The 17,516-nt window shown below is 39.9% G+C and overlaps 1 protein-coding gene across 1 annotated transcript in view; it reads right to left on the bottom strand.

Moving 5' to 3' along the window:
- The window catches only part of cdh23 (cadherin-related 23), a 227,593-nt gene extending 211,061 nt beyond the window's left edge, over positions 1 to 16,532 (bottom strand). The window contains exons 1-2 of the mRNA XM_042501637.1: positions 16,448 to 16,532; positions 11,110 to 11,184 (exon numbers count right to left, since the gene is read on the bottom strand). Coding sequence (XP_042357571.1) covers positions 11,110 to 11,184; positions 16,448 to 16,532 — 160 coding nt within the window. The remainder of the gene's footprint in view (positions 1 to 11,109; positions 11,185 to 16,447) is intronic.
- Between the last annotated feature and the right edge of the window lie 984 nt (positions 16,533 to 17,516).

Genomic DNA, 17,516 nt, shown 5'->3' with positions numbered 1-17,516 from the left:
AGTACAGATTTCATAATAGTGGACTTTAACTATAGCAAGCAAAAACATAAAAAATGGTTATTTCTGCAGTAAAGTTAGGCATTTTAATAAGGGAGTCTACAGGGACTGACTCGCTTCTGGAGACAAAATCATGAGACCATTCAGAGACCTGCAGTTTTTGGCTCCTCTGTGTTGGACAGTCCAGGTGACTGGCCAATCAACTTGCCCAGCATAAACTTATTGGCTCTTGTCCATTGGTTATGCTGAAACCCCTACTATGGAGGGAAAGGAAAGGAAAGGAAAGGAAAGGAAACTACAGAAATTCTACACTAGAATAAATAAAATACAAATCAAATTGTTAATATGTCAATTACAAAAAAATTAAATGTCCTTTTCTTGTTAGCTGTTGAGTAACGTTATGTGTTGTGCCTGTTTTGTTTAGAAAATCCTTGAAATGTGTGAGGCTGAACATGAATGATTTTCTAACACCGCTGCCAGAATTGTATACAATTTAAGACTGCATATGGGACATAATTACTTGTTAAAATAAATGTCTTCTGCAGTGCAGGCAGAAAAAGCAAGACTGAAAGTCATGAAAAATACAAGACGAGGGAAAAGTGATGAAATTAAAAATATGTATGAGCAGGATGCTTAGCATTCGTGGAAACTCAGACGCAGTGTTGCAATGAGAGGCCAGAGTGTTGGGAGTGTTTGCATGGGTCGTAATAACACTAACACATCACGTGCTGGGTAAGTGCAGACAATGTAGCGCAGCACAGCGTCATGATGGATGGTGTGTTTGCAGACACCACTGAACCGTGGACCCCATTATTTCCTGGGGGAGGAAGGGGGAGCACGGCACCACGGGGGAGAGATAAGGGATGATTGACTAAACCAAAACAGAGGTCCCTTATGGATGGCAGTGTGCCGGCATTATTGGGAAGCCATTGTGGGAGTCAATGCAACAGCTCAATGACAGCAGAGAGCTGTCACGGGAAGTAAGAAGATCAAGTGTACCCCCTTCCTACAGTGAGGTAGGGGACTGTTCACGTGGAGAGGAAAACTTCCAGTCATTAAGAATATCTCCCGGACATGTTGGGACTCATCTCCTGCTGAGATCAGGTGGTTCAAACCTCAACAGGGAGGAATACTTCACTTCTGCAGCTGGTAGATAGGATTTATAAAACTAAAGACACACACGCACAGACAGAGACACAGTCACTCTCACTCTCACACACACAGCACATCCGCCAACTCAAACTCATAAACAGTGACAGATACAACAGCAGTTGCCAGACATGCAGAAAGGACACCCACATCGCATTCCAATTTGGCTAAATGAGGGCTGAAAGCAGGAGCATAAACAGACCTCTGCGCTACCCTGCTCGCAGTCAGACAGTAACAAATATCTAGAGCACATATCCTGCAAGAGACAGCTTGAATACCAGCCAACATCCCAAAAACACTGAATCAACTCTCAGAGGAGCTGCCCCCTCCTTTTTCTCCTGACAATTCCCTGATTACCCTTTCATTTTATCACTACTCATCTTTCTTTATTTCTATTGTTTTGCCTCTGTTTCTTCTCCAGATTATCTGGTCTGCAGAGGCAAAGGACAGGCAACATATTCTTGGATGTCTTCTGCAAACCAATCTGCCAGTGTGGTGAGGTAATTTCAGATAATTAAAATGTCAAAAAATAAATTAAAGGTTCACACGCATTCAGAGAGTTTTAAACTGTTTCCCGATGAAGAAAACATAAAACATTTAGAGGAAGTACGGGAATGTTTCAGCTTTAGGCCCCTGGAAGCAAAACAGTTCTCACCCTCCCCTCAATGTTTGTTCTTCTTATGTTTACACGTCAGAAGGGAAGGCTGAGGACCCTTTAATGCTTTTCTGATATATTGTTTGCTTTGGTGAACCCACTGTCAACACTATGTTGTCAAATACCTACTTAATGCAAATTAAGCTGACTAAAGAATTTCCTCCAATAAAGTGACATAATCTTGTATGCAGCCTTATTAAATGATATTGTTTCATTTCTTATGGAGAAATAATGTTTTGGATCTCTGTTTTCATAGAAAAAAAGAAACATCAACATTTACATTGTAGTTGTCCAATGAGCCACTGGACATTTACATGTACATTTACATTGTAAAAATAAAACTGACAAAACATTTAAAACAAGAGCAATAATAAACCACACAATTGTTTTTTTTAAAATTATTTCTGATGAATCATACATTACTATATCTAAGCAGTGGGAGGAGCAGGTGTTATGTTGATAGACCTCAAAAGTTTTGATTGCAGGAGTTAGTGTAGTTATTTTAATTAATTTTGTTTTGCTAAAGCACCTGGTGTTTATCATGTTCATTGTCACTTTACCAAAAATACCAAGTGTCATTTATTTCCTAACCTTGTCCTTATAAAGACTATTGCATAAAATGTTACAAATGTTATATACAATTGAATGATTTGCACAAATCTCAGAGCATGTGATTGAATTCATGCTGAATCTGTCGTCATGTCTACGTCACTGCTCATAGCTGTCATCACAAAAAGTAACGCATTATAATTAATATAACCAATGTAAACGTGAACCAGGATGCTGTGCTGACGTGACCGGTGTCATATGACAAGAGCAACGGAGGAAGTCAGGTCCCAGTATAATAAAGAGCGACAAAGTCAAAACACAGAGGAAGGACAAGGTGGTGGACGCATTAAACAAAGTCAGGAGGCTGAGTTCCATGCCCTACTGAAGTCACCTACCAATGTCATGTCATCACATCACATTAACTTACAATGCGCTATCATGATTTTTTTTCTCAAACTTGAACCTAATTGGTAGAGGCCCAAATTCACAAGATACCCAACGAACTGTTGTATGAGGACAAGATTCATGTCTAGGAACTTGTGTACTTGCAGCGTCTTCTTATTGGCTGATTATGTTGGTTTGCAAACCATTTTATCCTGTAGGTGCGTTACAAACAGCAACTGAACTGGTGCGGTGGACTATAGAGATGAAGTGTGGGGATAGACTTGGCACTGAATACAGCTCAGTATTAAGACACATCCATTTTTTTTTTTTTGGTTTGATTCTTTACACTGATTCATTCAGGGTCGGTTTGCTGGGTATGGATGCTGTTTTACAGAAACAGACTTTTCATACTCACACAAATGCACACATTACACCTGAAAACCCAGTACAAGTCTGATTTGCTGGTCACTGAACAGGGGGGTTAAATGCCTACCATTGCTTGCTGACTTAACTGGTAGCATATTAACAAACATTTAAGAGGGTGAGTGTGGATACTGGGACATAATACTTAGACTGAGCAGCATCATAAAGATTTTCAAGTCCATATACACATTTACTGCACACACCTAATGTCAGTCAGTACACAATTGCTCTTGCAATTTCTTTAACATTACAGCTTGTAAGGAGGTCCGCATGGGTGGAAATGTGTCATAGTGAAAGGAGAATTAGTAAACGGTGCAATGAGCAAAATCTATTGATGTTAGTTAATGCCAAATTTTTCAGTTTAAGTGCTTAGTTGAAAGAGAAAGATGGGTTTTAATCTGAAATATGCTCTAGGGCTTACTGATGAAGCTGAATGTGCACATGCTTGGGGTCTACTGCACAGCGCTGTGTAAATCAGCTGGTCAGTCAGTGATTTGCACCGGGAGAGGCAGCCAGGTAAGGAGGCCGTTCTCTCCAACCAGGTTAATGGTCTGACCAATCATTCTATCAGCAGCAAAACAGAGCTAAGTGCCCTTATATCCAGCCAAGTGTCACTGACGTTGGGGAGTCAAATATGGATTTCCCAATACTAAACTCAAAAACCTCTTGAACAGGAGAAAAGCCAAAGTCTCAAAGCAGCATTAATCTTCTTTCTATAGTCTTTAACATTTAAAACAGTACAGGCTTCCCAGACCTTGTTTAACATCAAATTCAAGGACTTTTCAAGCCCAGTCCTTTAATCAAAGAACCGAACAAGGCATGGTTGGAGACACACATCATGGTTAATCACTGTAATTATACCAATAATTTTAAAAATGAGAAATAGCAGGCTTTACAGAAGCTCAAAGACAATTAGAGACAGAGGTCTGAATGTGTGAAGATGTGAATGTGTTACAGTGATGAGAGAAAATATCAAAATAACTTCTTTTTTTTATTATTTAGGGGCTTGGTGTTTTTTCCCTTAGATTCACAAACTTTCAAGGATTTCAAGTACCTGGGCACTCTGACAGTATGTCTGCTTCCAATGTCTATTTCCACTGGTGACGAAATACTACAAGTCTCTAGCTTAATACAAACATAACATGTTCCTACATATTGAAAATTAGCAAAGACATTGGAAACTCTGAACTAGGGGTGCAAACTGAAAGCACTTTACTTAATAGATTACTGGTAAAATTAATGACCGATTACTTTACTATTTGAAAAAAAAACATAAAAACATTGCTTATTTCAATCAATACCAAATACGTTTTTTCCTCAAAGTTCACAGCAACATATTGTATATGCTTTGACAACATTACATAGTTGATCGATCAATTGAATAAATGTCACATGCTCGATCAAATTCTTAATGGCCGATTAATCAATTGTCAATCTATATTCATCCTATTCTGAATTATAAAATTTTGAGGTTCACTCAAATGTTTAAATAGAGGTTTTTCAAATCTGACTTTGGACTTATCCCACAGACTTAAGAAACAAGTAGCAATTTGACACATTTCAAACAATAAGGGTGCTTTCACACCTAGCCTGTTTGGTTCAGTTAAAACAAACTCAAGTTTGTTTGCGCGGTTATTATGGTTTGTTTTGGCTGGTGTGAAAGCTGTCAATCAAACACTGGTGCAGTCCAAACAAAAGAGCTGAGACACATCTTTTCAGGAGGGTCTCGGTCTGCTTCCCAACGGACTCTGGTGCAGTACGTTTGTGATGTGGAAAAAAAAAAAAAAAAAAAAACACAGGATTTTATGATAGCAGATATGTGATTTTAGCATGATTTCAACAGCTGATAAAACCATCTGCTGATCACAAAATCTGTCCTCAATCTTGCACAAGCACACTTTTTGTTATTATTACAGTTATTAATACAGTCAGTTGCCTGTGCTGAGCTAAGTTTTCAAAACTTAAGCTTATTAAAACATACCTGTGATCAACAATGGGACGGGAGCGTCTAAATGGTATTGCTGTCATCAGTATCGACACAGAACTGGCTCAGAAGCTGTCAAGTAATAACCTAATTAAGGACTCTGCAGACGTGCGCCTCTGCACAGCCTCCAGCAGCTGCTGAAAAAAGCCTGTTCTATAGTTCCTCTGTAGCAGAACATATATGCAGAGTTCATAATTTTTTGTGATTTTTCTTCAATTATGTGTGAGCGTAACAATAAAGCAATATACTGAGGACAACCACATGGCCAGCAGCAGCCCTGATAACATGCAATTGATTTGCAGTCTAATAACAGACAACAAATAATCACTTACACCACTTATATCTCTATGAGCTCTTTGTGACACCAAAGAACCTGAATATAAACTCTCTACTAGCACTTAAGTGCTGCATACATTTCTGTCAGTCACAGGATTTTGATTTCCTAGTATGGGTCCTGATGATTCACTGATGATTCGGGATAAAAAAAAACACTAAGACTTTCAAATCACCCAGTTACCTGTCAGTTGGTAGTACCTCAAATTTACTCCTCTTGTTTTGTTTTAAAAAAGAAAAGGAACTCAACCACGACTAAAATGCAAGAATGCATCGTTTTTACCCGTGCCCCGGACCACATGAACCGAACTAAAGGTGCAAAAACAAGCGTATACTTTATTCACACTGCAGTCACATATGTAGTCAAAAGATGACGTAAGAATGGCATGATTAATATCTTTACACCATGAAAGGGGCTGATTTGGTATTTGATTAAAACATAAAACTATTGCTGCTTTGGAGGCAATTCTTCTTTCAGATATTAAATAAAGTTTCATATCAGGAATAATTGGTCCAATCAAGGTCAAGGATCATTAATGCTCAACACCATCAGTCTACAATAGCATGCAGTGGTTGTGAACTTCGTGCTAACATAGTCAATATACTGAATCAGAAAGCTATGAAAGAGAGAGAGAGACAGAGAGAGAGAGAGAGAGAGAGAGAGTCCGAAGGAGGGAGTGTTGACAAGCCATAGTTAACATAGAGTGTGCTCGGCAGCTGACAGTGGGGAACTGGCTGGGGAGAGAGTACACAGACATTATCAACACGTTTAGGGGAAGGCTTTAATAAGTCGTTCCTTGGGGCTACTTCCTGCTCCTTAATTATTATTGAATTAGGAATGCCACGGAGCTAATTAAAAGTGCAAGGTATTTTCTGTGGCAGTAGAAGAATGTGAGGGAGCAGAGGAGAGTGGGTGAGAAAGAAAGAGTGAAAAAGTTCAGACTGAGTTCCAGCGCTGGTACATACAACTAACAACTAGTTTTGTACCAGTTCTTGCTATTTTAAGAGCATAAGTGAATTCACACTGACAAGTATGGAAAATACAGTGCACTTTGAGGACCCAGATGGCGTGCTCATAATGGTCAAAAGGTTGTGTGTGAAGGGTTGGATACTTCTCACTTTCAATGGTCACCATGTTGTCTATATATAGACAGGGGCTGTACCAGGCCCCCAGAAGTGCCACGTACTTTGAAGCCAATTTTCGTAGTGACCATACAGAGTAATGCCCTGTGGCCCCAAAATAAACTTTTCCCCATAGACTTAAATGATGAGATACATTTTTTGAGCGACAACACCCGTGAAATGACCTAGATTTAATCCATTAGGTCAAATTACAATTGGGAAGACTAGAAGAGCCGCATGATTGAAATTTTATTTCACTGTCGTTAACTGTGCACAAAATGGAAGTCAGATGGCTCAGTCGGTGGATGTCTCTAACACGCCTTCTGTATGTGCCCCACAGTGCGGAAATAGTGCCAATCATCCAAGTTATTTTATACGCCATTTACCTATTGGGTTAAGTCTGTAAAAAATTGGTACTACAAACAATAATTGTGAACGCTAACATTAGCTTTCTAGTTATCTAACAGTAGCCAGTTTTATCACCAGGCATTGATGTAACATATGTTATGGCATTTGCTATGAAATTGATGGGCGTAAGTTACGTTTAGTGTATGTGCATTTTAAACTGTCATCTTCACTGCAGAGGATTTTAATAGAGGAAATTTGCATAATGTAGCAATTAGTATTATTAACTCAGTATATCAGCTGTTAGTATATCCCAGTATCAGCCACAAACATTCGCAAATATAGAAATGTGCCATTTATTTTTTATGTAATTAATTAATACATACAGATGAAGTCAAGGGAGCAAACAAGCAGATGTAGCAAAGTTGTATTTTGGTGAGTGATAAACGTTTGTTAAATGTTTGAGACCATGCTCTACCCAGGTGCAAGTTGTCATGCAGAATCATAATCTTAATCATGCATAATCTTAATTTCTGATAAGAACGAAACAGCCATGTGTGATGTGAGACAACAATTTTCTGTCAATATTTGCACACTATGCAAGTAAGTAGATAATGTATGCAGTGTACTACAAGTGCACTAAAAGAAGTATTCCATTTGAGGCACAGCATACGTTTTTGGTATTCAGGAGTAAAACAAAAATAAAAAAGAATAAAAAAGACTTCGGCTGATGTGCCCAGCCTCTGTGGCCATGCTAACCTGCTGGTGTCATCAGAGATTGGAAAATATATAACTAATAATAACTATAACTATAACTATAACTAAGTTTATTTTGACTTAAACAAAAGCGGGGATGCTGCCTGCTCATGCTGAAACTGATAGGCGTTCGACTTTGGATGTCTAATCTGTCCATTGTGTGATGAAGGGGAAATAGAAGATAAGTTTCAAGTTGATGTTTAATGACAAAGGAAACAAGTGTGCTGATGGATATGAATGACTCATAATGACTGAAATGATTGTTTGAATGAGCTGGAGGTCTCTTTTTCATTCATTTAACTAATACTGTCACATGCTTCTCTTCTGTTGTTCTCTCCGCCCTCTGAGACATCTCCATAAAAATAACTGAATTTGAACGTATACAATAACTTCTTCCATATAAATGAACACGTTATTATAATGTTAGCCTAAGCCAAACTTTTAAATTTAATCAGACATCGAGGCCTTATGCTCAATTGGCACCGACTACGAGACATACACAAACCATCCCAGCAGAGTGTGGAAGTTTCTTATTTCGAACAAATGTTGTGTTCTTTCCACAAGTTAATTACTCAGTAGAGAGCTTAATCTGCCGAATCAGGGCAAAGTGGATTAGGAGATGAGAGCGTTTAATCAAAGTGTTCTCTCAGTCTAATTACACATCCCATTTCCTGACACAACACACACTGTTATCTGCCACTGCATTTAAACATCAGCTCCTCTGTTTAGCTGCCCCCCCAAAGAGTGAATGATCCCACTGCCTGGATGTGACAAAAACGCATCAAACGCAAACACATGCATGACACACTAAATGGACACTTGCGCAGAGAGATCACACAGACATGAATAGACTAAAGAGTTTGTTGTGAAAACCATGAAATATTCTTCCTGTAAATATTGAAATAATGATCTGAGGCATCGAATCTCTGCAGTGTACAGCAGACCACTAATGTAGCCTACTCACGCATCACAGGCATCATTCACACCCGTGGGATTTGTCTTGGGTTCAGTCTCATCAATGTAAGAACCTGAGGGTGCTTGCCAGCATGAAACTGGACTCGGTGGTAAAGGACAAGTCAGAGGTGTGAGTTTACACCTTCTCCCACTGTGTTACACGTGCCTCGACAGCACATCTGTGCAGCAGCTTTTAAACTCTGTGCCGGTTCCAGAAACGAACCCCTTGCTGGTGAGAGAAGCAGTGTAGTCTTAGATCAAATATCAATGCTGTTTGGATCTGTTCCCTCATCTCTGATAAATAATCATGTGCTGCTGCCTGCCTTACAGAGCTGAGACTACTGGCTCGAAGGCCAAGAGCTTAAGTCACTGATCTACTGCCGAGACAACACATGATAGTGTTGTGAGTGTTGTGCAGACCACCTGACAAAAAGTCTGCATCTCCATAATGCAGTATCAATGGCCTCATTGCACACGTGTCAGGTAATTGCTTCTTACAGACTGCCTTTTGGTATCACCTCACACAACCTGCTCACATGAACCCTATGCTGTTACATCATCACCAAGACGAAGCCCAACAACCTCCATGGTAACTGAATGTGACCAATCAGAGTGGCTGTGGAAACCTCAGCGCTGGGCTCAAGTCATGCACTCTGGCAGGTGCTCATTTATGTTCATCAAATTTGCGGTAAAATAAAAACCTAATGAAGTACAGAGGGATGTATGAAGTTTTGAATATGATTAAACCGCCTCCATTGTGCCCTGAAAGCACAATTTAACAATTCTTTATTCTTTGCACAATCTTTGCACTGAACCTTGAGATGAGAAAATATGTATTTTCAATCTACCCTTTATTCAAATCAAGAGTAAGAGCGATGTCAGCATTGAAATTGCTCCCGGGCTTCTCTATTAAGCCAGTGTGTAAGTAATCTTGAGTTTTTTGTGAGGAAACGTGGGTGTTTGTGGTGAAAAGGATCTTCAGCTATTCTCCACCGTGTCACATCCTCCACTCACACACACATTTGACCCGATGGCTTGTGTGTGTGCGTTCGTGTGTTTATGAATTGGAGGGCCTCCTAGACGAGGACATCTGCTGAGCTAATAAACAATAATCTTGACAAATTGTCACTGTCCGATCACTCAGCCCGCCCTCATAATCACACCACTGAAGAAGCCATCACAGGCTGAGCCAGGGACGTGACTGACAGCTCTCTGGACCAGTGGAAGCCACTGTTGGACCGAAGCCCAGCTGCCTGAGGAGAGGACACTATGATTCATGGCCAGAGGGCAACCTGGACAGAGTGGTTAGGGAAATTAGCAACGCCACCCACCAACACATCCATGCCCTTCACTGGTTAGAGCACAAGCTGACTGAATGAAGAGATGGCGGTCTGCCAGAGACCTCTGAGTGCTGTTGGACAAAGATGCCAAACCAGGCAGCTCTGAGGGCAATGGTGTTTGAGGTCATGATGATGATGATTTACTGTAGGCTCAGTGGGATACTGTAACCTTTCCTGCTGCAGTACAAAACACACAGCTGAGATGATGATGATGGAGACGGTGACTGGAATAGTGTTGATGATGGAGGCTTGGCGGTGTATTTGAACTTTGTGACCCCAAGAGAAAAGGCGAAAAAGAAAAACATAACAGGTTGTCTGTGCCTGAGACAAGCAACTCTGAGGGTGTATACGCGGATAAGCAAACACTCCATGACTCAGACCTGTAGCGCTGACAGACTGGCAGAGTGTAAAGGTCATGTGATAAAAAAAAATATAAAAAAAAAAAAACTTGGAGAAAATCAATCCAATATAAAAGGATTTTAATTCCAAGCCAGTGACACCCTCAGAGATGATGAAAAGCCAGACATCTTCAAATTGCCCTGTCAATCACTGCAACCAACAAAAATGACAAAAAATAAATAAGAGGGAAAATAATGGATCCTGGAGGAATCGGACTCAACCGAATCTCGTGTTCACACCGTAACCCCCAACCGCCCCAAACAGCAGTAGGACACAACATATAAGCAAACTTATAATAACATGGAGATATAAAATCTGGACTAACTCTCATCCAGACATCAACACCTGGACATGAAATATCCGAAGCATCCCAGTTTTTTTCTGTTCCAGCTTTATATTAGAGAAGCACCCAGACAACCAGTCCCTGGAGTTTTCTTCTTATGACACGGACAAACACACCACACCACACACCGCACACACAAAAACACATACACACATCCTGATGGAGGACATCCATAGCCATCAATGTCAGTGTCTTCGATGACATCTCTCTTTACTTGTTTTTGCTTTCTCAGTTTATATTCAAGGGATACGACGACAGACTATTTCTGTGCAGTAAACAAGTTGACAAAGCAATCCACAAAGACAGCTTTACTGTACTTTCTTGAGACAATGCAGATACATCAAACACAACACGCTGAAAATCCAGAGAGACTCACCGACGGGCATGTCTTCATAGATGAGAAGGTAGGTCTGGAAGAAGTAGTTCAGGAAGCGTGGCGGCTGGTTGGAGCCTGTGACAGAGAGAGAGGGAACAATGGTCAATCTAATTCTTTTGAGATGAGTGTTTTAATTATGCTGTTAAAGTGATAAAGTGATTTCCTTATTAACAATCTCCATTATGATAATTTATGTAAATTGAGTTAAGTATAGCCTGATAGCTTACTACTTTACAAGCTTGAACATTTTTACATATGTTGTTTTTGGGTTTTCACATTCTCAGCAGCAGCAACAGCAGTTTATTTGAAAAGACACGGTAGAGTTGTGTACTTGAGCGCAATTTTTCCAGTGATCTGGCATCAGATTGCTGCAACTGATGACAGTGTGGACACCCTTGTTCTCTTGTTTAATTAATATAGACTGCTTACCCCTCCCTACACAAGGGAGCTGTAGCAAATATATTCAGTGTATGACATGGTATAAGTGGCTGGGGCAAATGTATTCAGTGTAAGACACTGTGTGACATCTGGGGACGTTAGGAAGTTTTTAAAGGCAAAAATGTCAACATTTAAAGTTCCCCTCCAGACATGTTTTAAAAGTATATATCCCATCTCTGCTAAGATAAATATTTTATTGAACATGTTTTTTACCCAACATAAGCAATAAAGAGTGGAAAGAGTGGAAGTAGATCTACTCATTCAGAAATTCCACATCTGGTCCCTTCCAAGTGCACATCAAGATGATTAGCTTTATAGTTTAAGGAAACATCAGAGAGATTCAGACGTATATATGTTTGAGCCTCAGTCAGACGCAGACATGGAGTCTGTTGATCACCAAAGTCGGCGACTAGCAGATGTATGAGAATGGTTAGTGTAGTTAGCATCCATTACCTGTTTTTGTTGTCTGTTAGCTTGTCACTGGCAGTAACTGAAACAGCATAAGTAGTTATGCAACATACAAAAATATCTGGTATGATGTTGCAGTGTGTTCACGTTGTTATTATGTGATTATATACCAAAGGTCTAATCAAGGTTTGCTGAACAATAGCTTACATAATATTCCGTCTGGCTGAGATTTTCAAGTCAGCTCCGCTCTGGAAGTTTCAGGGTTTTTTGCCAGCATTTTAATACAAGACGGCAATTGGATTTTGAATTTTTGACATACCTAATCCATCTTGCCCGATGAATGTTTGAATCTCAGAATTTAACACCTGTCTAATGACAAACTGCACACTTACAAGTCAGTGCAGTCAAGGTCAGACATTTAAGGGGACATAAACATGAGTAACACATTTTTCAGTGGAGGGGATCTTTAAGTAATAACAGAGGGTCATAAAGAGAAATTTACATCATATGGTTTACTTTCAGCCCTTCAACCGCATCCCAGAATGCACTGACAAGCTCTTACTTCGTCCTAAATATTTCTATCATTAATACAGGCCCAGCCTCTAAACTGAACTGATCAAGATCTGTAGTTTTGATCAGGAGATAAAGTGGGCTGGATGAGTCTTGCAGCCTGTGTCTGAATGTATTACATTTATTGTAATGTAAAATGGGTCAATGGCTTTGTGACGGCTTTGTTTTGGGAAACTAGCTGAACCTTTGGTTAAGCAGCAGCTGACTGTCCTCTGCAGATCCGACATAAAACCCATCTTAAATTCCTTTTTATCTGTTTGGAAGTCTTAGTGTTTGATATAAAAATGGACCACATGGGGAGAACCATCAACAAGAGTAGTAAGATAATACAAACAAGCAGAGCTGCCTGTCCAACATACATCTGCTCACATCAGGTAGTGATGACAGGGATCACCTCCTTCCCCCTCAAGGTTAAAAAAAATCACCCGCTGCTACAAGTTTTTGAAGTGTTCCAACATTTGTGAAAAACACTCCTTGATTTTCATGTTTTTTGTTGTTGTACTGCAGCCTTTTGTGGTCAGTCTGTAGACGGGTGTCTTTTACTGTTCTTCTATTATGTAACTGTTTCTCTTGTTCCCACACTTTGTCTTGTACTCATTTTAGGTTTTTGGCTGTTGTCATCTGTTAACTGTGTACTGACAGTGTCGATGTCAGATAGACCTATACAGCTCATCAATCACTAAGCAGAGGGACCTTGAACAATAGCCTTAACAACCCTCTGTGTGGGTACATATATTTGGGTCAAATTCAGCATTGGTACTCAGCATCTAACGCCGTGCAACTTATTTCTACATCTAAAAAAAGCATTTCCAAATAACCATTTTCAAAAGCACTTAGCAGCCAATATATAACACTGTAAGCAGAGAACATCAATTACACACACAGCATTATACTGCTGTCAGATTTGGTCATTAATGCCATGCTTTACTTGAATAAAATGTTTACATAGTCTGTCTGTAGGTAGAGTCATTCATGCCTCCTGGGCCCATTAAAAAAAAACAATTCAACACCATGGTCAGTTTTTTTTTTATAAGATTATCATTATGGGTTCTTTGCTTTTATTGGATAGGACAGCTTAAGCGTGGAGGGAGGGAAAAAGAGGAGATGATATGCAGCAAAGGGCCAAGAGTGGAATTGAACCTGCAGCTTGTCCCCAGCTGATCAGTTTTTAACATTGCATGAACATCGGTCTGGCACAATTAAAGCTAGTGCTGTAATAAAAAGGGATTAAATACACAAAAGCGTCTTCAGCAGCAAGATCATCTGAGAGCAGCCACCTAAACAACTGATGCCAAAAATCTGCACAACAGGAGAATTTCTACACAAACTCTCAGAAACGGTCTCAAGGAACACGTGTAGTAATGATGTTTAATCGGCATCTTCATATGTCACACCTGTAACGTGGATTGATCATCTTGGAAAAGGTGAAGTGCTCACTAACATGAATTTTACCAAATTTGTAACCAAAATTTGAGCAAAACATATCTACTGAGTGCTCAGTGTTAAAGTTACATTAACCTCATGTTGAATTCTCTTTAAAGGAGGAAATGTCCTTCCATTAAAACACTGTACTTTTGAGGGCCTGTGTAAGGGTTAATAGTCTGCCGTGTTTGGGCATGGTTCTGTGGTGTCAGAAGGCAGTGTGATACAAGTTGTTTTGTTGGGAAGATCAGGGAACAAAGCTGATGGTCTTTGATCAGCTGAGCTGTGCGGCAGACCACAGAGACACTGAAGAAAGAGAAGGCGAGGCCAGTCTGTTTGAAGTGAGAGCGCTTGACAGAGTGAATCTGTGCTTTGAAAGTGGAGGCTTGTTCGTTCAGTCATGTGTCCGCCTGTGCGGAAGAAGATGCTTATCTCTGGCTTGCCAGCATGGCTCCTTGTGGGTGCCAAGAACGTGGAGCGTGCTTCACTGGATAGAGGGTGGTGGGGAGGAGGGTTAACAAGCTCCCGTCCATACCTGTGGTTTAGTCACTGCGAGGCACTGCGTCAGGCTCGCAGAGTGGAATGCAGATAGATTACAGCCACAACATAATCACAGCAATGATCATCAATCCAATTTGCTGGATCATGGAGGTAATGCTCAAGAGGAATACAGGGTCAGTGTGCTAATGGGTTAGTTAGAGAAAGCAAGGGAGGGGGAGAGAGAGAGGTAACGCTGAAAGCAAACAAGGTGTGAGGTTAAAGTGAGAGGAAAGAGGCTGAAGGACTCCAGAGATCTAGAAAAAAAAACCAAAAACGCCTGGATAAACTCATTGTGTTTGATGGAAAGAGGTTGTGGCATTCACTTAATAACTTTCCCTGCTGCTTGAGCGCTGTGTGTGATTGGAGGTGTCTCCTGCCTGTCACCGTCAGACAGTTACCGTGACTCTTAACAACATAGAAGCTCTCTCTCTCTCTCACAGAAACACACTCAGCAAAGAAGACAAATATTTTAAAGTAGTTCTTAAGTCCAACAATAGTGAGACATTATGCAGGACAGACGAGTGTGTGTGTGGAGACTGAAGTAATGACAGTGAAGAAAAATAAATAGACCATGTACAGGACTGAAAGGAAAAGTTTGTACAAGTCAAGAAAAGCTATGGGAGTGCATCCTATGTGGTAACGACCAAAAATCCTTTCAGGCAGTAATGATAAAGAACTGAGAGAGAAATGGGAGAGGTGCCGTAAAACGTTTTAAAATTCTGCTATCAAATCTGTGCGTCTCTTACTGCAGCCTGTAAGGTATTCGTACATTTTTCCAAATTACCTATAAAGACATTACAAAGAACCATACCTATTCATTATCCTGTATTTGACCAATACAGGTAGGTATATAGTTACGTTATTACGTTGTTATGTTGTTGCCACAGTGATATTTTAAACCTTTATTCCTCTAGTCAGGATAGTTTGGCTTGATCATCCTGCTTCAATAATTCATCTTAAAATTTCTACTGTTGCACACATCTTGAAAAATAGGTCCCACGTGATACCACTGTACCTCTCTACCTTTTTCCACTACAGCTTCATTCAGTGCATTTCCATGGACACTAATATTACATGAATAATCAGAATAATAGCCCAGTCTGAATTAAAATGTCTCAAGTAACCACCTCAATTGTAAGAGACTCGCACAATTAAAAGGAATTTTCAGTTGGGTTGAGAGGGGTGGTGAAACCTTTAATAATAATTTATTATCATTATTACATTTGAAATTTTCTATATAATTAATTAGCAAATAGTAGCATAACCTCATAATCTTGTAAACACTTAATTTGATCATTTCTCTTTGGCTGTGATAAAAGTGAACATGCAGCAACTGCCGTTGCTATGCGCCTCTCTGCTGATTTTGGCAGAGCATCATTCATGAGTGCTGTTAGTGTTACATTCTTATGTGTACGCTGATTAAAATAGTCCTTAATTGTGAAACACGAATCTTGTGTAACATTGTGGAGTTGCTACAACTACCAACAGTCTATAACTACTTGTAGCAGTGGCCTCCATATGAGAATTATGGGGAACACTGGCAAGTTGTAGGGTCTACCGAATCTGCATGTGAGGTGATAATCTGTAATTTGCAGCAACAGAAAATAATCTGGGTTGTGTTTTTTTTTAACATGCATAACCAGTTCTGTTCCCTCTATACGTTATGTGTATGAATTAATTTTCTTAATAAGGCTGGGAAAAAACCCAACTTCTTCCCCTATATTTTAAGCAGATTACATGCTTTATAGTGGTCAGAACCACTTTTTGCACGTCAAAAAAGTTATATTCTGATTAAATGATTTGGGTTACATAAACACATTTTATCAAATAACTTTATTTTGCATCACAGAGACTGTACATTCAATTAATGATTTGCACTGTAACAGTCATTTATGGTCATTGTATAAATGATGCAGTCATTTTGAATTCACACAGTCATTCTTCAGTCGAGATGACTCACCTTCACAGAAAGAGTGGAGAATGAGGAAGGGAAGGAGGAGCTTGGCAAATGTCATCCTGCCGCCTAAACCCACACTCCACGACATCACCTGCACCTGATTGAGCACACACAAACACAGAATGCTGTACGGTCAAAATGATTTGGTTAGCTGATTTTCCACATTGCAGTCTCAGTCTAACCACATAATGTCCAAAGACATCTCAGCTCCTTTATGTTAGGTGATTACTGTGTAAGTGAGTGGGAGATGTGATCAGTGTAATTAAGGTACAGAAAAAAGGATTTGCTGCTCGGCATGCTTTTAGCAGGTGTTTTCTTGTGTGTGTCTGCTTGAGGGGTGAGGTGTTGATAAATTCACAGCAATGGCTCATTTACGCTACACATTGTGTAATAACCATAATCAAGACATTGCTCTGTTAATTGGCTGATTAAGAAAAAAACCAAAAACGTGAAAAGGTGTAAATGACATTTTCAAGATGTGCATAATGCAGCTTAACTGGATCAATTTTAAGGTTGAACTTGATGACAAATAATGAAACTTAACATGTTGAGAGCATAATTAAGATTACAGTGTGTTCTTGGTCTTGATGATTGTTTAGTGGTGTTCACTCTCAGTGTTGCTGGAAAGAGCGCAGCGATTAACTGTAAATTTCAGCACAGCTTCATTGGCCACTCTATATATTAAACTTACACTCTGATAAACACTTATTGGTCTGCTGTTTCATGACGCTTGCTGTCAGGCAGCAGCTCAGGCAATGCAAAAGCCCTCACTGTCTTCCCTTATTTCAGTCTTTCCCTCCTCCTCCCTCCCTCCCCACATCTCCTTCTCATTTGTTCCCTCTCTTTACACTGTCATCACTTGTCCCGGCAAGGCCTCACTGGTCAGCAAACTCATCCAGTGACAATTTAATTTTGAAGGGTTATCTTTCTAAATTCGCCTTCTCCCCAAAGCCCGCTGCGTTTCAGCACACTGTAAAACTCATGTTCACAGAGGGCGCTCCTTGTCCTTCAGACATCTGATTGCAAAGAAAAAGCTAAATAAACTACAGAAAATGGCCTGAGATGCAATAAA

Source organism: Plectropomus leopardus, chromosome 15 (genome assembly GCF_008729295.1).
Source record: "Plectropomus leopardus isolate mb chromosome 15, YSFRI_Pleo_2.0, whole genome shotgun sequence".
NCBI classification, from domain to species: Eukaryota; Metazoa; Chordata; class Actinopteri; order Perciformes; family Serranidae; genus Plectropomus; species Plectropomus leopardus.
Note: the sequence above shows the minus strand (reverse complement) of the source record. Positions and strands in the feature narration are given on the sequence as shown.